Source organism: Giraffa tippelskirchi, chromosome 7 (assembly GCF_054371585.1).
Source record: "Giraffa tippelskirchi isolate mGirTip1 chromosome 7, T2T-mGirTip1v1.2.pri, whole genome shotgun sequence".
NCBI lineage: Eukaryota > Metazoa > Chordata > Mammalia > Artiodactyla > Giraffidae > Giraffa > Giraffa tippelskirchi.
In genome coordinates this window covers 137,471,884-137,495,894 of record NC_137281.1, presented here as the reverse complement: position 1 = coordinate 137,495,894, position 24,011 = coordinate 137,471,884, and the positions used below count along the sequence as shown (strand labels likewise).

At 45.0% G+C, this 24,011-nt stretch overlaps 1 protein-coding gene across 4 annotated transcripts in view; it reads right to left on the bottom strand.

Annotated features, from left to right (window-relative positions):
* Window positions 1–24,011, bottom strand: part of FNTB (farnesyltransferase, CAAX box, subunit beta) — a 77,793-nt gene that overhangs the window by 24,714 nt on the left and 29,068 nt on the right. For 2 of the 4 annotated variants that reach the window (XM_081509931.1, XM_081509932.1), the window contains exons 3-7: window positions 17,835–17,907; window positions 15,331–15,422; window positions 6,004–6,150; window positions 5,834–5,917; window positions 380–466 (exon numbers count right to left, since the gene is read on the bottom strand). In XM_081509931.1, the coding sequence (XP_081366057.1) occupies window positions 380–466; window positions 5,834–5,917; window positions 6,004–6,150; window positions 15,331–15,422; window positions 17,835–17,907 (483 nt within the window). The remainder of the gene's footprint in view (window positions 1–379; window positions 467–5,833; window positions 5,918–6,003; window positions 6,151–15,330; window positions 15,423–17,834; window positions 17,908–24,011) is intronic. The other 2 variants (XM_081509933.1, XM_081509935.1) reach the window with 2 other exon arrangements.

Genomic DNA, 24,011 nt, shown 5'->3' with positions numbered 1-24,011 from the left:
TTTCTAGCTTTAGTTACTATTATAAATGAGTCCTATGTTTGTCTCTCTCATGCATGTGTGTGAGTTTCTGGAGGAGTGGAATTTGGGGGTCATCAGCAAGGACATTTTTGAGATATTTCCAAATTTCTCTTCAAACTGGTTTAAATCCATTTAGACTCTCACTAATACTGTTTACCCAAAGTTTTGATCCTTGCCAATCACATTAAAGAAAACTGGAAAAAAGAAAACTTTTAAGTATTTTTGAAATGTAAAATCTTTCAACCATAAGATGTCTCTTGTAATTTTACATTCCCTTCTGGTTCTTCTGCACTTCCTTTATTTTTCAGAAGTCTTGATCGCCTGCTGTCTAAGAAATGGGACAAATCCCAGCATCTCTCACCTTGCGATCCATTCAGCAGTGCCCTCAAACAGGTCTGGGGTGATGATGTTGGTCAACGAAGCTACCGAGGCAGCACAGTATGCACTTCTGGAAGGACAGAAATAGAGGGGCAAGTGTCACACTCTCAGGAAGAGCTCAAACAGGGCTCACTAAACTTCTTGGGTGGATTGCTCTCTGCCTCATGAGCTGTAATCACCACCTGTCCTCACTCCTGTCCTCACTCCTGGTCTCCAACCAGGAGCTCCGACATTCCATTTGGATCAAGTTCCTCACAGCATGGTCTCAGAGAAAGAACATGACATTCTATTCTCCCTACCTCCACACAGTCAAATCTACACCAGACGAAATAACATCCATATCAATTTATGTCAACAGTGAATTCAGCTCTTCTTTCAAAGACCTACAATGGCTCCCAAAATTCCATGCTGTCATTCAGGTATTTCTGCAATGCTCATTCATTCAGCTGTCAGTACTGTTCTTAGATCCACGACTTGCCATGTTTATGGAATGGACACATTAAAGGTTAACCATATTTCTTTCAAACAGACAACCTCCAAAGCAGGCTGCCAGACCACATGGCTGCGTAGACCAAGCAAGAGGGACCAGAATAGATGAGCTACTCAGATCCATTCCTTAGACTTCTAGAGCGAGAAGAGTTTTGATTTCAAGCACCCCTCCAGTATACACACACACACTTTAAATAGAAAAAAAGAACATACCCTATTTGATTTAGAATAATTCTTGCCATTCCATCCCGCCAGCCCTAATTCTTCTCAGGACACATTTTATTTCTGCTTCTCCCTCTATTATAGGACACATCTACAAACTGCCTTTTCTTTTCCACTATGGGCTTCCCAGGTGGCGCTAGTGGTAAAGAACCCACCTGCCAATGCAGAAGATGCAACAGACACAGGTTCGATCCCCAGATAGGGAAGATCTCCTGAAACAGGAAATGGCAACCCAACCCAGCATTCTTGCCTGGAGAATCCCATGGACAGAGGAGCCTGGCAGGCTACAATTCATGGGATTGCAAAGAGTCAGACACGACTGAAGTGACTTAGCACATGGTCTTTTCAAACATCCAACATCTCAGCTTCATTTTATGTTGACGACAAACCTGTTTGTTCTAACTTTCTTTCCAGATCCTTTATCTAAGGGCTCCTAAGGAATATAAAAGAGAGGAGAGAGAAGAGTCTAGCTTCCATATTGTTCAATACGGACATAATACTAAGTCAAGCACACTGAGGCATTCCAGTGAGCAGCAGGTATTATTCTCCTCCCAGCATTTTAATCAGGCTGCTCACACTGGCCAAAGGCACAGCAGAGGCTGAGTTAAATCAGCAGGCATCGGAAGCACGCAAGAGTGCTTTCTGCCAAGTGTTATCATCTACCGAAAGCTAACCTCGAAAGTCTGACCTAACTCCTCTCAGGTCTTGAGTCTCACAAAGGGGCTCAAAAGTATTTGCTCTTGAATGTCAATGTAACCTCTGAGGTAGGGAGGCAGTCAGCAGTGTGGTCTGTTTCATAAATGGAAGACCTGAGACCTGCTGCCAGATCTCACACTGAGACGAGTGAACAAAACACACTTTTCTTGAGCACCAGCTTCCTCTGTCCCTCTATCCAGTTGTCGTATCTCTCAAATTTGTCAACTACCCTCTATCCTCCTGCTGTCACCCGAATCCAAGTCATCCTTAATCTAGGTCAGTTTCCTGTCCAGTCTTCCTCCCTCCAGCCCTGAAACCAGAGGGTTTTCACTAAAACACCATAATGCATTCACTTGTTCCTTTTAGTCGCTAAGTCGTGTCTTTGCAACCCCATGAACTGTAGCCTGCCATGCTCCTCTGTCCATGGAATTCTCCAGGCAAGAATACTGGAGTGGATTGCCATTTCCTTCTTCAGGGGATCTTCCCGACACAGGAATTGAACCCAGGTCTCCTGCATAGGAAGGAGGCTTCCTCACCGCTGAGCCACCTGGGAAGCCCAATGTATTCACCATAGAACTTCTAACAAAACACAAATCATATCATGTCACTCCCTACTTAAAACTTGTCAGTGGCTTCCCACTACCCTTAAAACAAACTTCAGACTTCTCAAGGAGACTGCAGTGCTCCTCAGGCTATTCCCAGCCTGGCCAGCCAGCTTCCTTCTCTGCCTGCCCCACTCTGCACTTTAGCAACACTGACCTCCTCCTTCCCCAAACACACTCTACACTCTGCTGCCAAAACTTTTGCAAATGCTGGGTCCCTATCTCCCCACTACCCTCCCAGAATACTCCAGGTTATATAGCCTAGATTAGGAGGTCAGGAATAAATAATTGCTCCTTTCTTAAGAACTGAGGGGAAAGACGGTGTTGGCTACAAGTTGACTTGGGTTAGTGGCAGTCCATGGGAGCTGTGAATGCCTGAGTAAGCTCATCTCAGAGACGAGGAGTTGTGACAGGCCTGAAATATCACGAGATCGGTTCTAACCCAGGAGACAGGCTAGCCTCCAGATGCCAAAGTGTCCCCGTCAACTGCTGCTTCTCTTCAGGTCAAATCCACCTGGCAGCACTCAGGAGTAACTGCTGATGCTCCCAGGCAAAGACAATTAAAGGAAAATCAAGTGAAAAGCAATGGAACTGGGACTCAAGAAACCATGCTGAGCAGGGGAATGGGACTCAGCCTGCTAGACTGCATCCCTCGTTGGCATCTTTAATCCTCTGTAAATGTAAAGCATGGCTCAAATGGCAGGTGTTACCAGAGGAGGCATATGGTTACAGAGCTCCTCAGAAACAAACCTATTTTACTGGAGGAGCTTCCTAGCATTTGTCTGGCAGATATGAATAAGAACACAGAAGGAAACCAGCAATGGAATGAATAAGTTAGAGAATAATCATATCTGAAAAAGGTAAGCGATGAAATGCCAAAGCCATCTTGCCAGTGTTTGCCTGCTTTCACCTATAATCTCAGGAAACTTTAAAAAGCTACATTTGGAGTATCTGCAGAACAGGATGAAAATGTAGTGACCAAGAGGGGAAAAACACCCTTTAATTTTTTTCTAAAGATGTGAACACTATACTGCTTCTCCTCAATAGTTATATTGGCTTCACTGGCATTGTGATCAGTTGCTAAATTGTGTCCGACTCTTTGAGACTCCACAGACTATAGCTCACCAGGCTCCTCTGTCCATGGAATTTTCCAGGCAAGAATACTGGAATGAGTTGCCATTTCCTCCTGCAGAGGATCTTCCCGACCCAGGGATCGAACCCACGTCTCCTGCATCTCCTGCATTGGCAGGTGGATTCTTTACCACTGAGCCACCTGGGGAGCCCTCACTGGCATATACAGTGCTAAGAACAAGACAAGAGGCCCCCAAAAGAGTCCCTTATGCTAAACTCCACATCGCCAAACCAAGACTTCATTATGGTTTCTGCTCTCCCAGAAATGGGGTCTTCAACCAGGCAGTCAGGAACCACCTGATCAGCACTAGTGAGGTGCACTGCCGGTCGACCCCTGCCGTCCCCTCAAGGAAAGTGGCCTTGCAAATCCAACCCACTCTTTAAGCACCTGATGTCACTTCCTTGTCCCTGTTCGCTTCTGCCTACAGAAGTCTCTCACTGCGCACAGCTCTCCTCGGGCTTCCTTCCTACCTGCGAGATGGGATGCTGCCCTATTCGAATCAATTTTTGCTCAAATAAGTTCATAAAATTTTTAACATGCCCCTGTTTATCTTTTAACAACAGATACTGGGGTATTGTGATATAGTAAGAAACATGTATTTGGTGTTTTCGGCACAGAGATCATAAAACTAGTGGAGCTTCCTGAGTAATGGGGTGAGAGTCTTGTAATTCATAACAATCCCCATTCAACCATATCTGAGTTTATACTACCGAGGTGACTCCTGCAAGATAGGGGCTGGCTGCCAGAGGAACCAACCATGGGATCAGAGGGGTGGAACTTTCTGCCCCACTCCCCAGAAGACTGAGTTAGTCACCAATGGCCGATCAGTTAATCAATCATGCCTACATAATGGAACCTCCATTAAAACACTCTAGATGAAGAAGTTGGGGAGCTTTTGGGTTGGCGGATGCACCGAAGTCAGGAGGGTGTCATACCCCAACATCATGGGAACAGAAGTTCTTAGACTCTGGACCTTTCCAGACCTCATCCTATATGTATGCCCCTTCATGGGGCTGTTCATTTGTATCCTTTATGATATTCTTTATAATAAATGGTATTAGAAAAATGTTCTCTGAGTTCTCTGAGCTGTCCTGGAAAATTACTGAACTGAGAAGGGGGTCATGGGGACCTCTGATTTACAAATCAGGCAGAATTGGTTAACCTGGGAACCCACCACTTGTGACTGCCGTCTGAAGTGCAGACAGTCTTGTGGGACAGAGCCCTTAACCTGTGGGGTCGGTGCTAACTCGGGGTACTTAGTGTCAGAAAGGTTTAACATGAGGATAAACACCCCCACATTTCGGGTCAGAGGTGTTGTGAGCAGAAAAACAGTTTTCCAGGTACCCAGGTTTCCAGATACCTAGCCTTATTTTACAGTTTGAACAGACAGGTTACAAATAGGCAAAAGCCATTCATGAAGGTCTCTGCAGATAAAGGTTACCTCCTTTTATCTGCAGTGTGTTTTGTGCTCCACAACCTTCATGTTTTTTCTTGCCCTATACTTTCAAACCAATAAAGCCAGAGTATTTATCAACTCGTGTAGAGGACAACACATTTACAAGTAGGCAATAAAATGGCTTTGCTATAGAAACCTCATAACAATTTATTTATCATACTAAACAATAATAATTTGGTATATATCTCAATGATCCCCTGCTTGTAAGAAATGACTAATTCAGTGCATTCCCTAGATGTTTTATAGGGAACCTCCTGCCAGGTGAGTAAGCGACTTGCTAGGTACGTCAGACAATTCTTGAGAAAAAAGGATTATTTTGAGCCAACTGGTTCCAATCAGTTAATGCCACTGTTTTTCATAGACTCCACTGGCCCCTAAGGGTTTCTGTATTGCCCAAAGCAGTTCTCACACAGGTGTTAAACATTCTCACACTTTCACCAAATACATTCAGAAAATATTTACTAAGTCCCCGCTGGGCCTTCTCCTCCCTTCCCATGCCAGAGAGATAAAAGATTATATTACACTATACAGTTACATCTATGGTATATCATCTCATGCCAAACGAATGTATTTTTCATTTTTAAAACAAAAGCATTTGATTTTGTTTCTGTGTTACTTGTATTTGGCATCTACATAAAAGAAGTCAAGTGACAATGAGCCCTGAGGACAGCTGTCCCATATTTGCAGGGATTATGAACCATGTCACTGACATGTCTCTCTGTGTGACATTTGGTGAGACAAGGTGGCAATTTCCTGTGTCCTTCCCCAGGTTTGGCATCTCTGATGGCAGATAAGCCTGAGAATCTGCTGATGCAGCAGCCTGCGAAAAACCCCACTCACCTCACATCCACCTCACCTCCATCGTGCATGAGAAAAGAGCCATCGGGTTGCTTCAGCGAGTACAAATACTGGAGAAGCTTCTCTCTGAGAAGAGGGGGAGGTGATGGTCAGCGCAGTGTCAGCAGACGGGAGCCCGGCTGGGTGTCCAGCCCTGCTGGCTTTGGCTGTACCTGTTAATGACGTCATAGGCCTCCTCGGTGCCAATGATGCACAGCGCATTGACCGCTGCATACGTGGGTGCAAGGTGTGGGTACTGGCCAGGGCCCCCTCCAAAGCCACCTTCTGGGCTCTGACACAACTCCAGAAACTGACACACGCTAGGTACACGGCCAAAGGGAAAAACAAAGACAGCATTAACTCCAAAACACCGAATTCTACCAGAATCCAGGCCTTTCCAAGGCTCCGCCCTGGCCAAAGAGAAGAAACCCCCCTTCCCACCTAGTGAATATATACTGAATACATCTGCTGCTGCTAAGTCACTTCAGTGGTGTCCAACTCTGTGCGACCCCATAGATGGCAGCCCACCAGGCTCCCCCGTCCCTGAGATTCTCCAGGCAAGAACACTGGAGTGGGTTGCCATTTCCTTCTCCAATGCGTGAAAGTGAAGTTGCTCAGTCGTGTCCGACTCTTAGCGACCCCATGGATTGCAGTCCACTAGGCTCCTCCGTCCATGGGAGTTTCCAGGCAAGAGTACTGGAGTGGGTTGCCGTTGAATACATCTGTAAAGGACCTAATTCTCTACCCCGCCTTGATCAGCTTTGTATGCCCTCCTTTCTGAGCTTTGTAGTTAAAGCATTTGTCTAGTTGTGAAGCCAGGAACAGAAGGCTGGGCAGAAACATATAGCCCTTCATAGAACTGGAGTAAGTCTCATGCTTCTTGACCCAGTCCTTCCCATGCTTTTCTCTCAATTTGCCACCCCAGAGCTATGGAACCAGTCCCTTCTCCTTGCCTTTGGGGTAGCTCCCAGGTTTTGGATTTTGCCTAAATCGTGGTGATGCTCAATTACTTTTTCCCCCACTAACTATGCTGGTCTAGAGCCCTCACATAGGCCTATCAGAAATATCTAAAGAGGTGCCTTCTCACTCTTGTTGAAGCCTAAGCCCCAGTGGGCTACTGATATTTATTCACATCACTGACAAGAAAGAAGCTTCCAATGGAGTCTGCCTCAATGGTTAGGAGAATGAGAGGTGGCCTTCTGCACGCTGAGCTCATGGTGGCAGACTTAAGCACCGCCAACTCTAATCACAAGAATGCCAGCTCCAATCACAACTCCACCAGGACTTCCCTGGTGGTCCAGTGGCTAAGATTCTATGCTTCCAGTGCAGGGGGCCCAGGTTCGAACCCCAGTCAGGGAACTAGATCCTGCATCCCGCAACTAAAGAATGAAGATTGTGTGTGCCACAACTAAGACCTGATGCAGCCAAATAAACAAGCAAATACTTTTCAAAAAACAAAAGAAAACAAAAATGTATCCCCAGCTGTGGGCTTTTGAAGAATTTTTCAGAAACTCCAGTGCCTTCACTGAGGGAAACTGCTATATTGAGGGTTGGCCTCTAAGCCTTTCCTTCCAAGCATGGCATCAGTTTGCCCAGAAGTTATCTTCTTGCTTTAGGTGAAACCAAGAGAACCCCTCTTTGTCAGAAGGTCCTCTGAAGTTCATCGGAAAGGAGACTCCAGGAGAGTTCTGGTTCTCAATCTGTTTCCCCAACATAGCAGGATCCCAGCTTCCTATTAGGACAAAGCCTCAATTAAGAGTGTGCCTGTGTGCAAGCTCAGCTGCATCCCACTCTTTGTGAACCCACAGACTGTATGTAGCCCTCTAGGCTCCTCTGTCCATGGGATTTTCCAGACAAGAATACTGAGTGAGTTGCTATTTCCTCCTCCAGAGGATCTTCCAGATCTGGGGATCGAACCCACATCTCCTGCATTGGCAGGCGGATTCTTGACCACTGTGCCACCAGGGAAGCCCCTCATTTAAGAGAACCAGGAGCAAGTCTAAGTCCTTCTAGTGCTCAGACAGCCTTCTTTTCCTGGGCTTTTCCATCTCATTCCTTCTTATCCATGCTGCCAAAGAGATCACACATTCTTCTTGATCTCAACTAAGACATGAGGTAATGGCTGCTCTCCCAGGTCATATTTGATTACTTTTGATTTCAGACCTGCTACATCACCTGGGCAGGGACAGCCATAGAAAATGCTGATTTCCTAGTAGAGTCCGGAAACTGTCACAGGTTAAAAGCAATATACACTCACTTCATGTTCCACCCACAATTTTACTGTAGGAAACACACAGATTGAAACTAAAGTTGATGATCAGAGAAGGAAGACAATTCTGTGGCATGTTTTTAATAGCAGTTAATTTTTGCAAAGAAAATGAGCTTGTCACTAATGTTTCCCAAACCTTCATCAATTCTTATCCTATTCCCCAGAAACAAATGGCAAAGGAACTCCTGGTCTAACAAAAGTTGGCTGCACAAAAAGTTTTCTGTATCACAAAAACAAAATTTTTTGACTGATAGGAAACAGCACATGTTAAAAAAAGAAAAGGAAAAGGAAAATTCATCTAGTTACCCATTCCCTTCCCCAGCTCCCATGACAGAATTACAACAAATGCAATACTCCTGACCCTGTAGCCTAAAGTCTGGAGTAGACTGGGATCTGAATGTACCAGAGACATCATTAAATCACCCCTCCACGCCAACTGTCCCCAGCTGACAGGCTACATCTGAGTGACTCCGGGGCTGTGTTGGGGAACTGGGCTCGGCTCTTCTCAACTCGGAGGCACTTCCGAACCACAGAACATTTTGATCCACGGGCTTTCCAACTTGTACCTTAAGGAACTGGCAGACTGACCACGAAGCTACCAGCTGTCGTGGCACAACTCCGAGCAATTCTGAAAAGCAAAATGTGAATGACACTCTAACTATTCAAAGAGGGAAGAAAACTTATCTTAGAGACCAGAAATTCACCAACTTAATTTAAAAAATCGCAAGCAGGAAACACTGAGCCAACAGCAACAGGGGCACACTTTGTGAAAAACAAGTATTCATAAATCATTCATTCGGTCATATGACTAAACAATCTAGTAGATCAATTTTCTTTCAAGTCAGCAAGACATTTCGTTCTCGCTTACATGACAATTTCCAACAAAGTGGGAAACTATCTTCTAGATCAGGGTTCTAAATAAACCCCAAATGTGTACACTGGAATCACTGGAGGGCTAATAAAGAACACAGAGACCCAGACTTGCTGAAGCAGGAAAGAGCTGGGCCTCTGTAGTTTTACCAAATTCCCAGGTGATGTGGATACACACAAAGTTTGAATACCACAAGTCTTTGCTGTGTAATTAGAATAACTTTGGGGATGTTTAAAAAAAGAAAAATCCCAACGCCCAGGCCACACCTAGTACCAATTAAATCAGAATTGCTGAGGGTGGGCCCGAGTGGCAATAGTTCTAAAAATTCCCCATGTGACTGCAGTGTACAGCCAGGTTTCGGTGCTTCTCTAACTTGAGTGTGTACAGAAGCCACCCAAGGATCTCATCAAACTGCAGATCTATTTCAGCAGAACTAGAAGGACCCGAGATTCTGCATGTCTAGCAAGTTCACTCCTGTGTTCTTGCCTGGAGAATCCCAGGGACGGGGGAGCCTGGTGGGCTGCCGTCTACGGGGTCGTACAAAGTCGGACACGACTGAAGTGACTTAGCAGCAGCAGCAGCAAGTTCCCAGGTGACGGAGATACTGCTGGTCTGGGGACCACATTTTGGGTAGCAATGTGATACATCTGCTCTGCCCAACAAGTAGCCACTAGCCACATGAGGCTATTTACATTTTAATTATATTAATTAAAATTGAGCTCCTCAGTCACACAAGCTGCACTGCAACTGCTCAATAGCTACATGGGACTAGTGGCTGCCACAAAACATAAAACATTTCCATTGCCTTAGGAAGTTCCAGCTATTAAAAAGTACATAACTATAAGAGGATCAAGTTCAAAGCAAGAGTATCAACGATTTACTCAGACTTTTAGGGGATGATTAAGGACAGATCTAAAGTGGTTGATTCTGGACATCACTGTCACCAGTGTGGATGAAGGACTTAAAAGCATGCATAGTATGTAAGCAAATAATCAAAACAAGCAGGGAAATCTCTAAGGAGATCAGTAAGCCAGTAAAGCAGAAGCCAGTAAGAAGAAAACAAATGAGGGAGCTCCCTGGTAGTCCAGTGGTTGAGAATCCAGCTGCCAATGCAGGGGACGGGTTTGATCTCTGGTCCAGGAGGATCCCGCATGCCATGCAGCAACTGAGCCTGTGACCTGCAACTGTAGACACCCACATGCTCTAGAGCCCATGCTCCTCAACAAGAGAAGCCACCACAATGAGAAGTCCGTGCACTGCAACAAAGAGTAGCCCCTGCTCTCTGCAACTAGAGAAAGCCCGCATGCAGCAATGAAGACCCAGTGCAGCCAAAAATAATAAATAGAGAATAAAACAAACGAAACAGATATAAGTAGCAAGTAATGTACTTAGGGATGGCAGGAGCGGGGGATGAACAAAGTATATAAATATAAGATGGAAAATAACAAGGAACACAACAGAAAAAGGACCAGAGGTTAGGGTTCACGAGTTGTGAACAATAATGATAATGCTTCTTAAAAGCATCATAAACACAGTATTGGTCAGAACTACAACTGGTTCAAGACTCCGTTTTCCAACTCAAAGGAAGTTGAGAACAGTGTTGTAAAAATGTCTCAATACAGAAGTGATTCCAAGGCTTACTATTACAGAATACCACAGTGAGGGAGCTACCCAGCAAAGTACCTCAAGTGTACAAAGGATAGGGCTTCCCTGGTGGCTCAGACGGTAAAGAAACCACCTGCAATGTGGGAGACCTGGGTTCGATCCCTGGGTCGGGAAGATCTCCTAGAGAAGGGAACAGCTACCCACTCCAGTATTCTGGACTGGAGAATTTCATGGACAGAGGAGCCTGGCAGGCTACACAGTCCATGGGGTCGCAAAGACTCGGACACGACTGAACGACTTAAAAAATAAAAAATACAAAGGATAATTACACAAATTTTTGGTAAAGAAATGAGAATTAAAGCTACTCTGTAGCAAGAAGAATTTAGTTTAGATTTAAGAAAAATTTAGTTTAGATTTAAGAAAAACTAAAGTTGGTTATTTTAGAGCAGAGTTTCACCACTGTGGCACTATTGATATTTTGGGCTGGACAATTCTTTGTTGTAGGGACTGTCCTGCGGAGAACATTTAGCAGCATCCTTGACCTCTCCCTACTAGATGCCAGCAGCAACTGGCCAAAAAATGCCCAGAAGACAAAAGAAGACATATGCTATTTTCATTGAAAGATAAGGAAACAGATGGATTAAATTTAAAATTAAAAGGAGAGATATTTAAGGAGCTATTCAAGGGACAAGCTACTGATAAACTTTCGAAAGGGAAAAAACAAAACACTGGCACATGAAAATTTAAATTTAATCTTTGGAAAAACTTTATAAACAGAAAAGTCCTAAAATAATTTTTAAGTTAAAGATAATTTTCAGATCTTATAGAAGCTAAAAGACCTAACTTAACACTGCCATGGTTTCCCTGTGGTTTTCATTTTACTCCACGTGCTTCATTAAGTAGCTTTCAATAAGAAAGCATGGGATTCTCATTTAAAAAAATGCTTCCTTCAGTGCTAAAGTCCTTAACAAGGCAAATGCACTTAGTGTGGCTCCAAAATATTAATTTATTTGAGGTAAACACACATATAAATTTATGGCTACAATCTCTTAAGATGGGCACACTTAATTCCTATAAATATATTATTATTGACTATATTATTCTTGAAATGAATACATTATTCTTGAAAGGTCTGACACCAGCAGTAAAAGCCTGGCCTTGCTGGCTCTGGTCAGCAGTCACAGGAGCTGACAAAAGTGGTTTGTCCACTAGAGGGACCTCAGCTTGTCATATTGTTTCTAGGACAAATAGAAGCACAAATGTGAACAAAATAGGAAAGAGAAAGAAACCCACGCGTGTGAGTGTGTGTGTGTTGCACACTAGGTCGGGGAGCAGGAGCAGGGAGAGAGGACAGCAGAAAAATAAACTCCAGAGCTAAACACACCCTCTATGTTACCTTAACATTTGTATAAAGAAGATGAAAAAAAAACAACCTGACCACATTTTCAAAGCATTTCTTCTCCCTGTGCAAAATAAATAAAACGGCAATCTCCAAAATTAGGTAGTTTAAAAAAAAAAATCCCCATATTTTCATAGAAGTCTTTAAGATTTCTTATTTCTTAGTAAAAAGAGTTTATCCTCGTATAAGTCAAGCTACTAGGCTCTGTTCATAACAAATATTATTGGCACCTAGAATTAATTGCCTGTTAGGCATAGAACAAAGTTCATTATTAGAAAGTCTAAGTAATCCTTTAAAAGTTTGTTAACTCAATGTTCAGAAGAACCACAGGTAAAGCTTTAAAGGTGGCTGTGAAACAGAAAACTTCAGTCATTAACTATAAAGTGCCTCTTGCAATCAGGACAAATCAGCTTGTAAATTTTAAAACATTCTTTTGATTATAAAATTTCATGGCAGAAATTTTAGAAAATGCAAATAAGATTAGAAAAGAAAAAAAATTACCTTTAACCCCACCATCCACACAAACAACTGCTATCATGTGTGTATATACATCCTTCTGTTTTTTTCTATGTGTGAAGTGAAGTGAAGTCGCTCAGTCGTGTCCGACTCTTTGCAACCCCATGGACTGTAGCCCACCAGGCTCCTCCCTCCATGGGATTCTCCAGGCAAGAATACTGGAGTGGGTTGCCATTTCCTTCTCCAGGGGATCTTCCCCACCCAGAGATTGAACCTGGGTCTCCCACATTGCAGGAGGATTCTTTACCGTCTGAGCCACCAGTGAAGCCCATATATAAATACACACAATTATGTATATATACAAATTTTTAATTGAGGTACAACTGACACGTAACATTAGGTTCAGGTGTACATTGTTATGATTTGATATTTGTATATACTGTGAAATGATCGCCACAGGCCTACCAAACACCTGCTTTTTAATTTTTAAGTGGCTGCATAATATTTCACTGTATGTATCATGACATAGAGACTTCACCTAAACTTTACACTTACAGGATCCCCAACTGTTGATATTTAGGTTGTCTCCGATTGTTCAGTGTGAAAAGCCCTTCAATGGGGTCCTCTATTCCTAGCTGATGTTGCCACAAAAGCTGCTCCAACATTTATTTCCTCAGAAAAGTTTTACCTATACAACACCATAAAGCACCAAAGAATTGATGCTTTGAAACTGTGGTGTTGGTGAAGACTCTTGAAAGTCCTTAGAACTGCAAGGAGATCAAACCAGTCCATCCTAAAGGAAATCATTCCTGAATATTTATTGGAAGGACTGATGCTGAAGCTGAAGCTCCAATACTTTGGCTACCTGATGCGAAGAGCTGACTCATTAGAAAAGACCCTGATGCTGGGAAAGACTGAAGGCAGAAGGGGATGACAGAGGATGAGATGGTTGGATGGCATCACCAACTCAATGGATATGAGTTTGAGCAAGCTCCAGGAGATGGTGAAGGACAGGGAAGCCTGGCGTGCTACAGTCCATAGGGTGACAAAGAGTCGGACAAGACTGAGTGACTGAACAACATACAACACCAAGTATACAACCTAGAAAAAACTCAAAATTGATGCTGATCCAAGTTCTTCCACTTCAGGAAGCCCTTTATCATCTTCCTACTTCAGATCAGTGGACATCCACAGGGGGCCTCCTTCCTGCTCCAAACCGCTGTTCCTCTAGGGGGCATCTGTACTTCACTCTCGCCAACTCCTACCGAGTCTTTTGTCTTCTCTCACATCCGATTTTCCCATTCCATCTATCTTGACTGTGTATGTGAGGGGTGGGGGGAACTTCCCAAACAATCCACAACCCCCAACTGGTATTTCAAAAACACACAGGCCTTTATTTTGACAATTAAATTCCTGTTACTGCAGAAACTGTGTCCAACTCTGCATCCAGAGCTAGAAGCTACTCGGCTTGCAGCAGCTCTATGATGTGGAAGACAATGCATATTTTTCCTCTCCCTCTGAAAGCACTGTACACATCACAAGGGTTAATGGCCTAATTCTTTATTATCTTTCCTATCCACATTCATCACAAGACACCCTGCCCAGGAAGGCAAGAATGAGAGGTTATTGTTAAGACGGAATGAATGAGACAATGTGTAGTTCTGTTCTTCTGACCTGACAGCGTGACCCAGGCAGAGGGACTGTGGCCAGGGAGGAGCACGGGCTGGCCTCCATGCATCCCGGCACAGCTGCCCCTGTGCGCTGTGGGCAGACAAACCTGGCTCCGGGCCTCCCTCTGACCCTCGCCCTTCGGAGCAGCAGGGGAAGCAGTTGAGGTCAAGATGCTGCTGAGAGAAGGTGCTCTCTCTCAGTGAGAACTGGGGCATCAGAACCAACTCCTGGCAGCCCCTTCCTACCTCGGGTACCCCTCAGACTAGAGTGATGATCAGTTTTTTTCTTTAAAATATAAACTGTGGGGCTTCCCTGGTAGTCCACTGGTTCAGAATCCGCCTTGCAACACAGGGGACACCAGTTTGATCCCCGGTCCAAAAAGATCCCACATGCCATGGAGTAACTAAGCCTGTGGGCACAACTCCTGAGCCTGTGCTCTGGAATTCACCACTGCAACTACTGAGCCCACATACTGCAACTACTGGAGTGTAAAGCCCATGTACAGCAAGAAGACCAGGTGCAGCCAAAAATAAATAAATAAAATATTTAAAAAAATATATATATGTATATGTATATGTATATATATATATATATATACACACACATAAAGTGTGATGAATTTCTAAGGATGAAGAGCCACAGTGAGGACACCCTCTGCAGAAGCGCTTTGGAACGAATCTTATTCAACAGTTGCTTAGATCTCTAATCATTAATGAGAAGTTTAGGAAAACGATGTCCTGACATCTGTATACCAAGCAAGTAACACATCCACTGCCATCAAGAGCCATACCATCCCCCAGGGATTGATGAGGAGGGACTTCTGGGCAGGTATCTATGGAAAGCAAAGGCATTTTTGTCCACTGGGTTGCCACGCACTTCCCCACAGAAGCTATTCAAATGCATACTGTCCTTTCTGGCAAAATCAGGTTTCTCCGGCATTGATGAAGACTTTTCTCAAAGACCAGAGCAAGAGCCCAGAGGAAAGGCCACAGAAGAAATAGAATCCTTCTCTTGGAAGTTCAAAGTCTTATTCTACCCATGAGCACACAACAGGCTTCTGAAGTGGAGGAGTTTCAGGAAGTTACTGGAGGTCAAGAGAAAGGCAACGGTTTTCTTTGCAGCACTCTTGTGTTTTTCATTCAAAATAAAACAGAAACTGAACAAAAAGAACCCCCGAACTCAAAACCCAATTTCAGGGGACACCCGGGGCGCCCCAAAGCCAGACTCACTCTGTGGCCACCATCTGGGGGATGGGCTCATCCAGGAGTTCCAGGCTATGCAGGATCCAGTAGCAGAGCCATGGGCGGCTGGCATCCAGACACTGTGAAAGCAGCAGGGCAGAAAACACACCCCTTATTCAGAATCGTTCCAAGACCCTGCTGACAAGGTGACATCTGTCTCCCTCCTGGCCACCTGGCAAGGAGGAGCAGAGCCACCCCAGAGGGGTGAAGGACACTCTGCCTGGAGGCCTTAGCCCGGAGCTGAAGTGACATACGTGAGCAAAGGACAATGGGACAAAGGGGTTTAACCTGAACCCAATGGGTGCTTCCCTGACAGGCACTGAAAGAAGCCAAGCAGAGGACTTCTCACACGGCAGAAACTCAAGTGCTGCTGTTTTCTCAGTGTAGACCCAAGGAGAGCCACAATTACAGGGAAGGCTTTCCTGCATTAACTCGTTTATTGATTTAACAAATATTGAATAAGCATCTCCTCATGCCCAGCACTAGGGGCACAAGAATGAGTAAAATTCAGTTCCTCCTCTGGAGGTGCTTGGGTTAGAATGTGTGTGGTTATCTGGAGAGGAGGAGGGCACTAGACAGACATGGAAGTCCCAGTGTCCTTCTGGAATAAGGCAGAACAAAACAAGTGCATACACAGAGCTGGATCAATGCTACAACGGGCACAGGGAAGATACTCGCTAATTCTGCCTGAGCAGCTGGAAAATGTTTCCAAAGGTGACCTGTGAACAGGTCTTGATCCTCATTCAAGCCATAAATATTCAAGCATTCAAGCCTAGGCGGGCTGGTAGTATTATTGCCCCAGTTTTACGAATCTAAAGTGTACAAATGGTATATAAATGAGATCCAGAGAGATGAACTTTTTCCAGAAGACAAAGACAGTAAATGCAGAAACAAGAACCCAAGTTTCTAGACTCTCGATCCAGTGCTCCTTTCATTGCCTTAAGCTGCCCTCTTCATAAATGTGCACATAAATATGCTTGCTCACCACCCAGGGGCAGCTGGTGTGCTGACAGAAGACATTGCTATGGGTTTCAGTGCCAGCTCCTTCTCTCCTTAGCTACGTAGTGATGGTGGTTTAGTCACTAAGTCATGTCCAACTCTTTGTGACCCCCATGGACTGCAGCATGCCAGGCTCCTCTGTCCATGGGATTCCCCAGGCAAGAACACTGGAGTGAGTTGCCATTTCCTTCCCCAGGGGATCTTCCTGACCCAAGCAACGAACCCATGTCTCCTGCTTGGCAGGTGGATTCTTTACCATTGAGCCCCTTGGGAAGCCCCTCACTAGCTATATGCCTTTGAGAAAATTAATTAATTAATCTTGCTAAGCCTATTTCCTAATCTAGAAAAAAAATACTTACCCACCTCCTGGACTAGCTGTGAGGATTAAATGAGACAATGAATGACAACCGTTGAGCACACTATTCAGTGAACTGTTAGCTGTCATGGTATTAACTGTATCAGGACTGACTTGACCCTAACCATCGAGGATTGAATACTGAAAGCCCACAGGCCAGATGTAGCCCGTGGATGGGTTCTGTTTGTTCCCTGTAGTGTTTTGTTTAATTAGAATTAGTTGTAACAGCTACGAGTTGAGAGATCCATAGAGAAATCTGAATTTCTGGCTTCATTTCAAAGAACAAGAAGAGATCTGGCGATCTTGGGTCTGCAATGCTGTTTGACAGCAACTGGCAGGAACAGAGTAAAAGCATGGTCCTCCGGTTTGCCTCAGTTCTGCTCCCCCCACCATCACCCACCACCACAACCAAGCCCACATCCCTGGCTTATGCCACCTGCTTGAGTCTATAGGCCCAAATCCCTACCATAAATAATCAAATGCAGCTCAAATAAAAAGCAAGTTAAAAGCAGAGCTGCTCTGTGGAAAGTGGGGCAAGAAGATTGAGGCCTCTGGTTCACATTTACCCTCTGCCTGTCACTCAGCCCCTAGTCCCAACACCCTTCCCCTCCACCCCCACTGCCCTCCCCTAGACCCCTAGGGCTCTAAGGAATATTGACTTAAAATCCACTTCATGTCTGGGCATTTTTACCGTGTTAAATGGCAGAGTACTTTCTGGGACTTATATACTGGTGCTTTGGCCAGTAGAGAAATTAGATCTGCTTACAGGGCAATGGGGTGAGGATATCTAGACTGCCTTTTAGCTAATGGCCAAAGAGCATCTAGAAGAACGCACACGAACTCCCCTCAGCCATGATGTGGGTGGAAGGAAGTCCCCCCGCCCTGAGCTGGGGGTTCCAGTAGCTCTGAGCAAGGAGGGACTAGAGGAGCTCTAGATCTGTCCTTTCAGAAGTAGGCGTCCCAGCTCTGTGGGGCCAGGCGGCTGGGCACCTGAATCCTACCAGAGCCACGTGGACAGTAAGTGAACCTGCAACAGGTCAAGCCCATACATGCCTTTTACATCAAAACAGAAAAAAAGGGAAAAAAAAAGATTAAGGCTGATAATCTGATAGAGAGAGCTCCTGGGCAAGGCGTTTACCTCATAGGCATCTGTCAGCTGTCGGAGGCCTCTTTTCAGATAATGGAAGTGCTTCTCTCTCTGCAAAATAAGCCTGGAAAGACAAAGAGCTTTAGTAAAATTACTCTCACAGCCCCTGCTTCCTCCAGTACAGAACACACGTGTGCACATGGGCACACCCGCACACTCACACCCACACACTCACTCTCACCTTCTGGTCACCCCCCACAGTCAACGAGTAGAAATCAGCAACGTGTTCAGTTTCCCAGGGCACCTACACTGGAGAAAAGAGGCCAGCCTCTGAATGCCCCTCAAGTGTCTGGAAATCATGCTGACGAATGTTTGAGGGGATCCTCTCCCTTGTGGCTGGTAGCTTTGGGCGAGAAACGCCACCATAAGCACACTTAGCCAGGCAATAAGAAACCACCCAGGAAGTTCCTCTGGGGTCCAGCTGAGAACAGATAGGTTGTGGCTCTCCATCCTGAGCCTCACCATGTCCCTGACTTGGTTCACCTCTATCATTCCAGTCATTTCTTCTGGGGTCACTTCTCTGAGGTCTGAGGTTTGTACTCTGCCTGCCCCTCACTCATCCGTCTGTTACTGTGCTATGCTGGGCTAAGTCACTTCAGTCGTGTCCGACTCTGTGACCCTATGGACCATAGTCCACCAGGCTCCTCTGTCCGTGGGATTCTCCAAGCGTGAATACTGGAACGGGTTGCCACGCCCTCCTCCAGGGGATCTTCCCGACCCAGGGATCAAACTCGTGTCTCTCATGTCTTCTGCAACAGTGGGCAGGTTCTTTACCATTAGCACCACCTGGGAAGCCCTCGGTCTATTATTCCCTCCCCCCATTCCACCTCCACGTGCTGCCCCACAGTCCTGGCTGGAGAATCATGTCTGTATGCTGCAGCCAGTCACTTTCCTTGGCTCTGATGTCAGCAGCACTGGATCTAAGATGGACTGTGTCCGCCATGACCACCTGCACAGGCAGGTGAAGGGTTTTTTGTTGGGTCTTACAGAAGGGGTCTGTCTGTGTGGTTACAGAAGGAAAGAAAAAAGCAAAGAATTTGAGACATTCACTGTGCTTGCTGATTCCAGAAAAGAAACGAAAGAAGAAGCATTCTCTTCCCTAGGTATTCAATTCAACAATTGTTTATTGAACTCCCACGGTAGTGTGCACAGAATAAGTAGTCTTTACTTCAAAAAGGCTTCCAGTTCAGTACTGGAAATGAGATAAGGACATAAGTGGTTACAAGATGATGAAAAAAATGGGTAGGTTTCATAAAGAAAAAACATTTAAAATGTTACTGAGGTTCTAAAGTAGTTGGGGGAGGCATCTCATTCAGAAAGAAATGATCAGGGGATGCTGCGTGAACAGGTGGAACTTGAGGTGGGGGCCCTGGAAGAGGGAGAATGTTTTTACACGTAGAGGAGAGAAGGAGAGGCAATGGTAGGAAGACATCAGTTCAGCCAGAAGGAAGAGAACCAAAAGGAACCAAACCAGGGCCATCCAAGAGAACTTTCAGTGATGATGGAAGGTTTTTGTCTGCACTGTCTAATAGGTAGCAACAAGCCACATGTGGGTACTGAGCACTTGCAATATGGCTACTGTAACTGAGCAACTAAATTTTAAACTTCATATAGTAATAATTTTAGTTAATTTACATTTAAATGGGTGTAAGAAGCTAACAGCTTTACTATATCCTGCAGATGATTATAAAGCATGCAGGGAGAGTGACAAGTTGAAGATTTGGCCTGGCTGTTAGGAGTGAAAGGGCAATGGTCAAGAAGGGATCTGGGATGCCTGCTGAGCAATTTAACTCAATTTAACACTCAAAGGGAACCTGTAATAACATGGGGTGACTTTGAGGACATTATGCTAAGTGAAATAAATCAGACAAAAAGATGAATACTGCACAATCTCACTTGTATGTGACACACTAGGGCTTTCAACAACAACAACAAAAAGCCCTGAGCTCATGGATACAGAAGACAGACTGGTAGCTGCCTAAGGTAGGAGGTGGAAGGGGAGGGCAGTGAAATGGGTGACAGGGGTCAAAAGGTACAAAGTTCCAGTTATAAAATGAGTAAGTCATGAAGATGTAAGAGGTGTTGCGTTATGTGGCAGCCTGAATGGGAGGGGAGTCTGGGGGAGAATGGATACATGTGTATGTACAGCTGAGTTGCTGTGCTGTGTACCTGAAACTATCACTACATTGTTAATCAGCTATACTCCAATATAAGATAAAGGTTTTTTTAATTTAAATAATAATACTGCATTGCATATTTGAAAGTAGCTACCAGAGAGGATGTTGAAACTTCTCATCATAAGAAAAAGAATTTGTGAGTATATGTAGTGCTGAATGGGCTTCTCTGGTGGCTCAGATGATGAAGAATCTGCCTGCAATGCAGGAGACCTGGGTTCAATCCCTGGGCCAGGAAGATCAAGAAGGAAATGGCTACCCACTCCAGTATTCTTGCCTGGAGAATTTAACGGACAGAGGAGCCTGGTGGGCTACAGTCCGTGGGGTTGCAGAGAGTCGGACACAACTGAGTGACTTTCACTCTCACACGGTGCTGAATGTTAACTGGGCTTGCAGTGACCGTTCTGCAGTATAGACAAATACTGAGTCATTACATTGCACACCTGAAATGAAAATAATGTGGTCAGTTATACCTCAATAAAAAAAACTGGCACAAGAAAACTCTGAGGATTTTCAGCTGAGAAAAAATAACTAGAATCATGGCTTTAGAAAAATTATCTGATCCCACTAGAGATTCAGAATATGTTTACAGGCTGGACTGATGAAAGTGCTGCTGCTAAGTCGCTTCAGTCGCGTCCGACTCTGTGCGACCCCATAGATGGCAGCCCATCAGGCTCCGTTGTCCCTGGGATTCTCCAGGCAAGAACACTGGAGTGGGTTGCCATTTCCTTCTCCAGTGCATGAAAGGGAAAAGTGAAAGTGAATTCGCTCAGTCGTGTCCGACTCTTAGCGACCCCATGGACTGTAGCCTACCAGGCTTCTCTGTCCATGGGATTTTCCAGGCAAGAGTACTGGAGTGGGGTGCCATTGCCTTCTCCGGGACTGATGAAAGTACTAAGTGGGAAAATAGATGAAGCAGGAAGACAGGGTAAGACCCTATTAAGAGTCAGCCAGGGGACGGTGGGCTGGGAGCTAGGTTCACGAGGGAGGGGACATATGTATGCCTATGTCTGATTCACACTGTTATACAGCAGAAACCAACACAACATTGTAAAGCAATTAGCCTCCAATTAAATTTAAAAACAAACAAACAAAAAAGAGTCAACTACCCAGAGGGATGGGATGGGGAGGGAGGTGGGAGGGGGGTCCAGGAAGGGGAACACATGTAAACCCATGGCTAATTCATGTCAATGTATGGCAAAAACTACCACAATATTGTAAAGTAATTAGCCCCCAACTAAAATAAATAAATTTATTAAAAAAAAAAAAAGTCAACCAGGTGAGAAGAACTCAGTTCTTCCACAGTGCCCAGGAGAGGCTGACTGTTCAAAACACTAGGACTTTATTTCAAGTGAGGATGTCAGTTAAATCACTGGAAACACATGTGGGACTCTGCAGAGGGATCCTGGTGACACAGATGAACTGGGAATCACTCATCTGCCCACAGATGACAGGTGAAGCTACAGAAGTAGAAGACAAGGCAGAAAGAAAAGTTGAAAGGCAGAGCTGAGGGAAGACGACATCTTTGAGGGCTTCGAGGACGAGGAGCCAGAGGAGGGAAGTAAAGAGTAGCAAACAAGCAGGGGAAGGACCGAGGCAGGGTCGTGTCACAGACAGAGCGGGCGGAGAGCATTTCATGGAGGTGTGGATATTTCACCGTGGCGGGTGCTGTGGTGAGACTGAGGAGAGGACACTACAGAGTCGCTGGTAAACTTCGAGAGAGTTTGGGGAGTGGGGAGGGCAGATTCCAGATTATACAGAAGAAACTCGATTTCTTTTTTCAAGGAGGTCCAGGGTGAGAGGTAGGGTTTAAAGCACTGGCAGTGTAATCAGGCGAGGATGTCAGGAGGAGAAGTAAGGCAAGCCTGACAATAATGAATGAGGCTCCATTCTCAGAAACAATGGGAGAGTGTGAAGCTAGACAGAGGAGGCTGAAGTAGATGAATAGGGATGCCAATGAAACATGTGGGATGCCTCGGTTTTCTCGTGGATGAGGAGGCAAGACCGTGGGACAGTGTGGCTTGGTCATTGTGGGGAATGTGTTAGAAAATCTACCCAAGACAAATAAGGAATAATAAACAGGAGTGGAGGCCCAGCTGGAGCTGAGGAATATAAACTTCTGATGAAGCCATGCAGAAGGCACTGATGAATGATTTTTCTTGGCAGTCCTGCTAGGACCCTTTAGCAGAAGTAGCGACAGTGCCATGGTGAGGGCTGGTGATCCAGGAAGAGTGGAAAGGCAGAGATGGGAGGGAATGGAATGAGACCGGCACACTGCTGACAGAGCTCATCACACAGGCATGGCCAGGATGGGTGTGGTGGACAAGAAAAACCAGGAGGGTGCAAGAGACCATTAACAGAGAAGGTGGGGACTCACTAGAGAACTGACAGGAGAATGAGAAGCCCAAGCCAGGTGAGGGAAAGCCCGGAATTTGCTCCCAGCAGGACCAGGTCCTAGGTCAGCCTCATTCACTCTGTTCCCAGAGCCTGGCAGGGCCTGACCCCCTAGAAACTGTTTCCAGATGGGTGAAGGAATGAATGACTTTAAATGAACATGGCAGACTGAATGAGAGCAAATACACTCCCTCCCCCTAAATCTGGACCATCCCTGAGAATCTGTTTGTGACAGATGAGAGAACAGGGATTTGGTCCATTGCTGGCCTTTGGGAGGGTTTTGAACCCACTAAAGTCAGGGGCTTCTCCAGTCAAAAAGTACACTTCTGGCACGTAAGTAATAAGTCATTCAAGGGAGGGTGGGAGGGAAGATGAACTTAACTTGTAAGGACCCTGGATAGAACAATAGTGTGAAGGACCACATCTTCTAACTGCACAGGATTTGGGAAATGCTAAAGCAGCATCACACACAGAAAAGGCAGAAAGCATGGAAGCTGAGCAGATGCCCAAATGAGAACTGCTTTGAGAGCTTAACCCAGAGTATTCTGGCTTCAGAAACACTGCCAACACTTAACCTTCAGTGCTCTATTAGCATTACCAATTATTTCCCCCTTCCAAGGAGCACCAAGCTACATCCCCCCACCCACCAGAAAAATTGGGGTTTCTTTTCTAGTTTTTCTTTTTTTGCCATACCACATGGCTTGAGGGATCTCAGTTCCCAGATCAGGGATTGAACCTGGGTTACTGGGTTGTAGCAGTGAAAGCCCAGAATCCTAACTACTAGGTCAGGAACTCCCTGACAAATGAAAAATTTTATGTGACTACGTGAGTGTGTGTGTGTGGTTCATGCATTTCAGGTTTGTTACTAAAGCTAATACATAATACATGGAAGAAGGTAAATCCGTAAGCATGTGAGACAGTGAGAATGACTAACCAGAGGGAAGGAAAAATTAACTTTTATGGGAAAGCAGGATGCTGATAGACAATACTGTTCAAAGCATGGTCCAAAGGCTTCTTGAGATGGACCACCTCACTCCAGAGAAGATACATGTTTCACAGTCTGAGAGCAAAAAAAACCATTTCTGGATGAGGAATAAATGGTAGGATGTAACAACATTCAGCTTCAGCCTTGAATTTCAGCCAAATCTTCTACCTGGCAGTGGCTCTGAAAGGCTGAATAGATGGATGCCTCCTCAGCATCATTCCTGACATCCCTGGACCAGGGCATGGTCAGTGGTTTCGGGAGTGTGTGTGTGTTTCTATCACATCCGATCAACATCATGACCTCAGAGACACAAGCGAGCCGTGTCACCTAGATTAATCACCAATATCTGAATGTTCACTTTAGCTAACAAGGAAGGTTTGTTCCTGCAATATAATACCAGAATTTTAAAATTTGACTGACGAAATGTTAAATATTGTGATTGTGATAGTAATTTAAAATGCTGATGAAATTTTCATATTTCTTCTTATGTCCCAGAAATTCATTCCACAGTGAAGATTTTAGGCTCCAGCCTTACATTGATAAGCTGATTTACGTTCTCAGTTATTCACCCACAATGTGTAATGCCTCTAATATTAATTAGCATGCTGTGACATA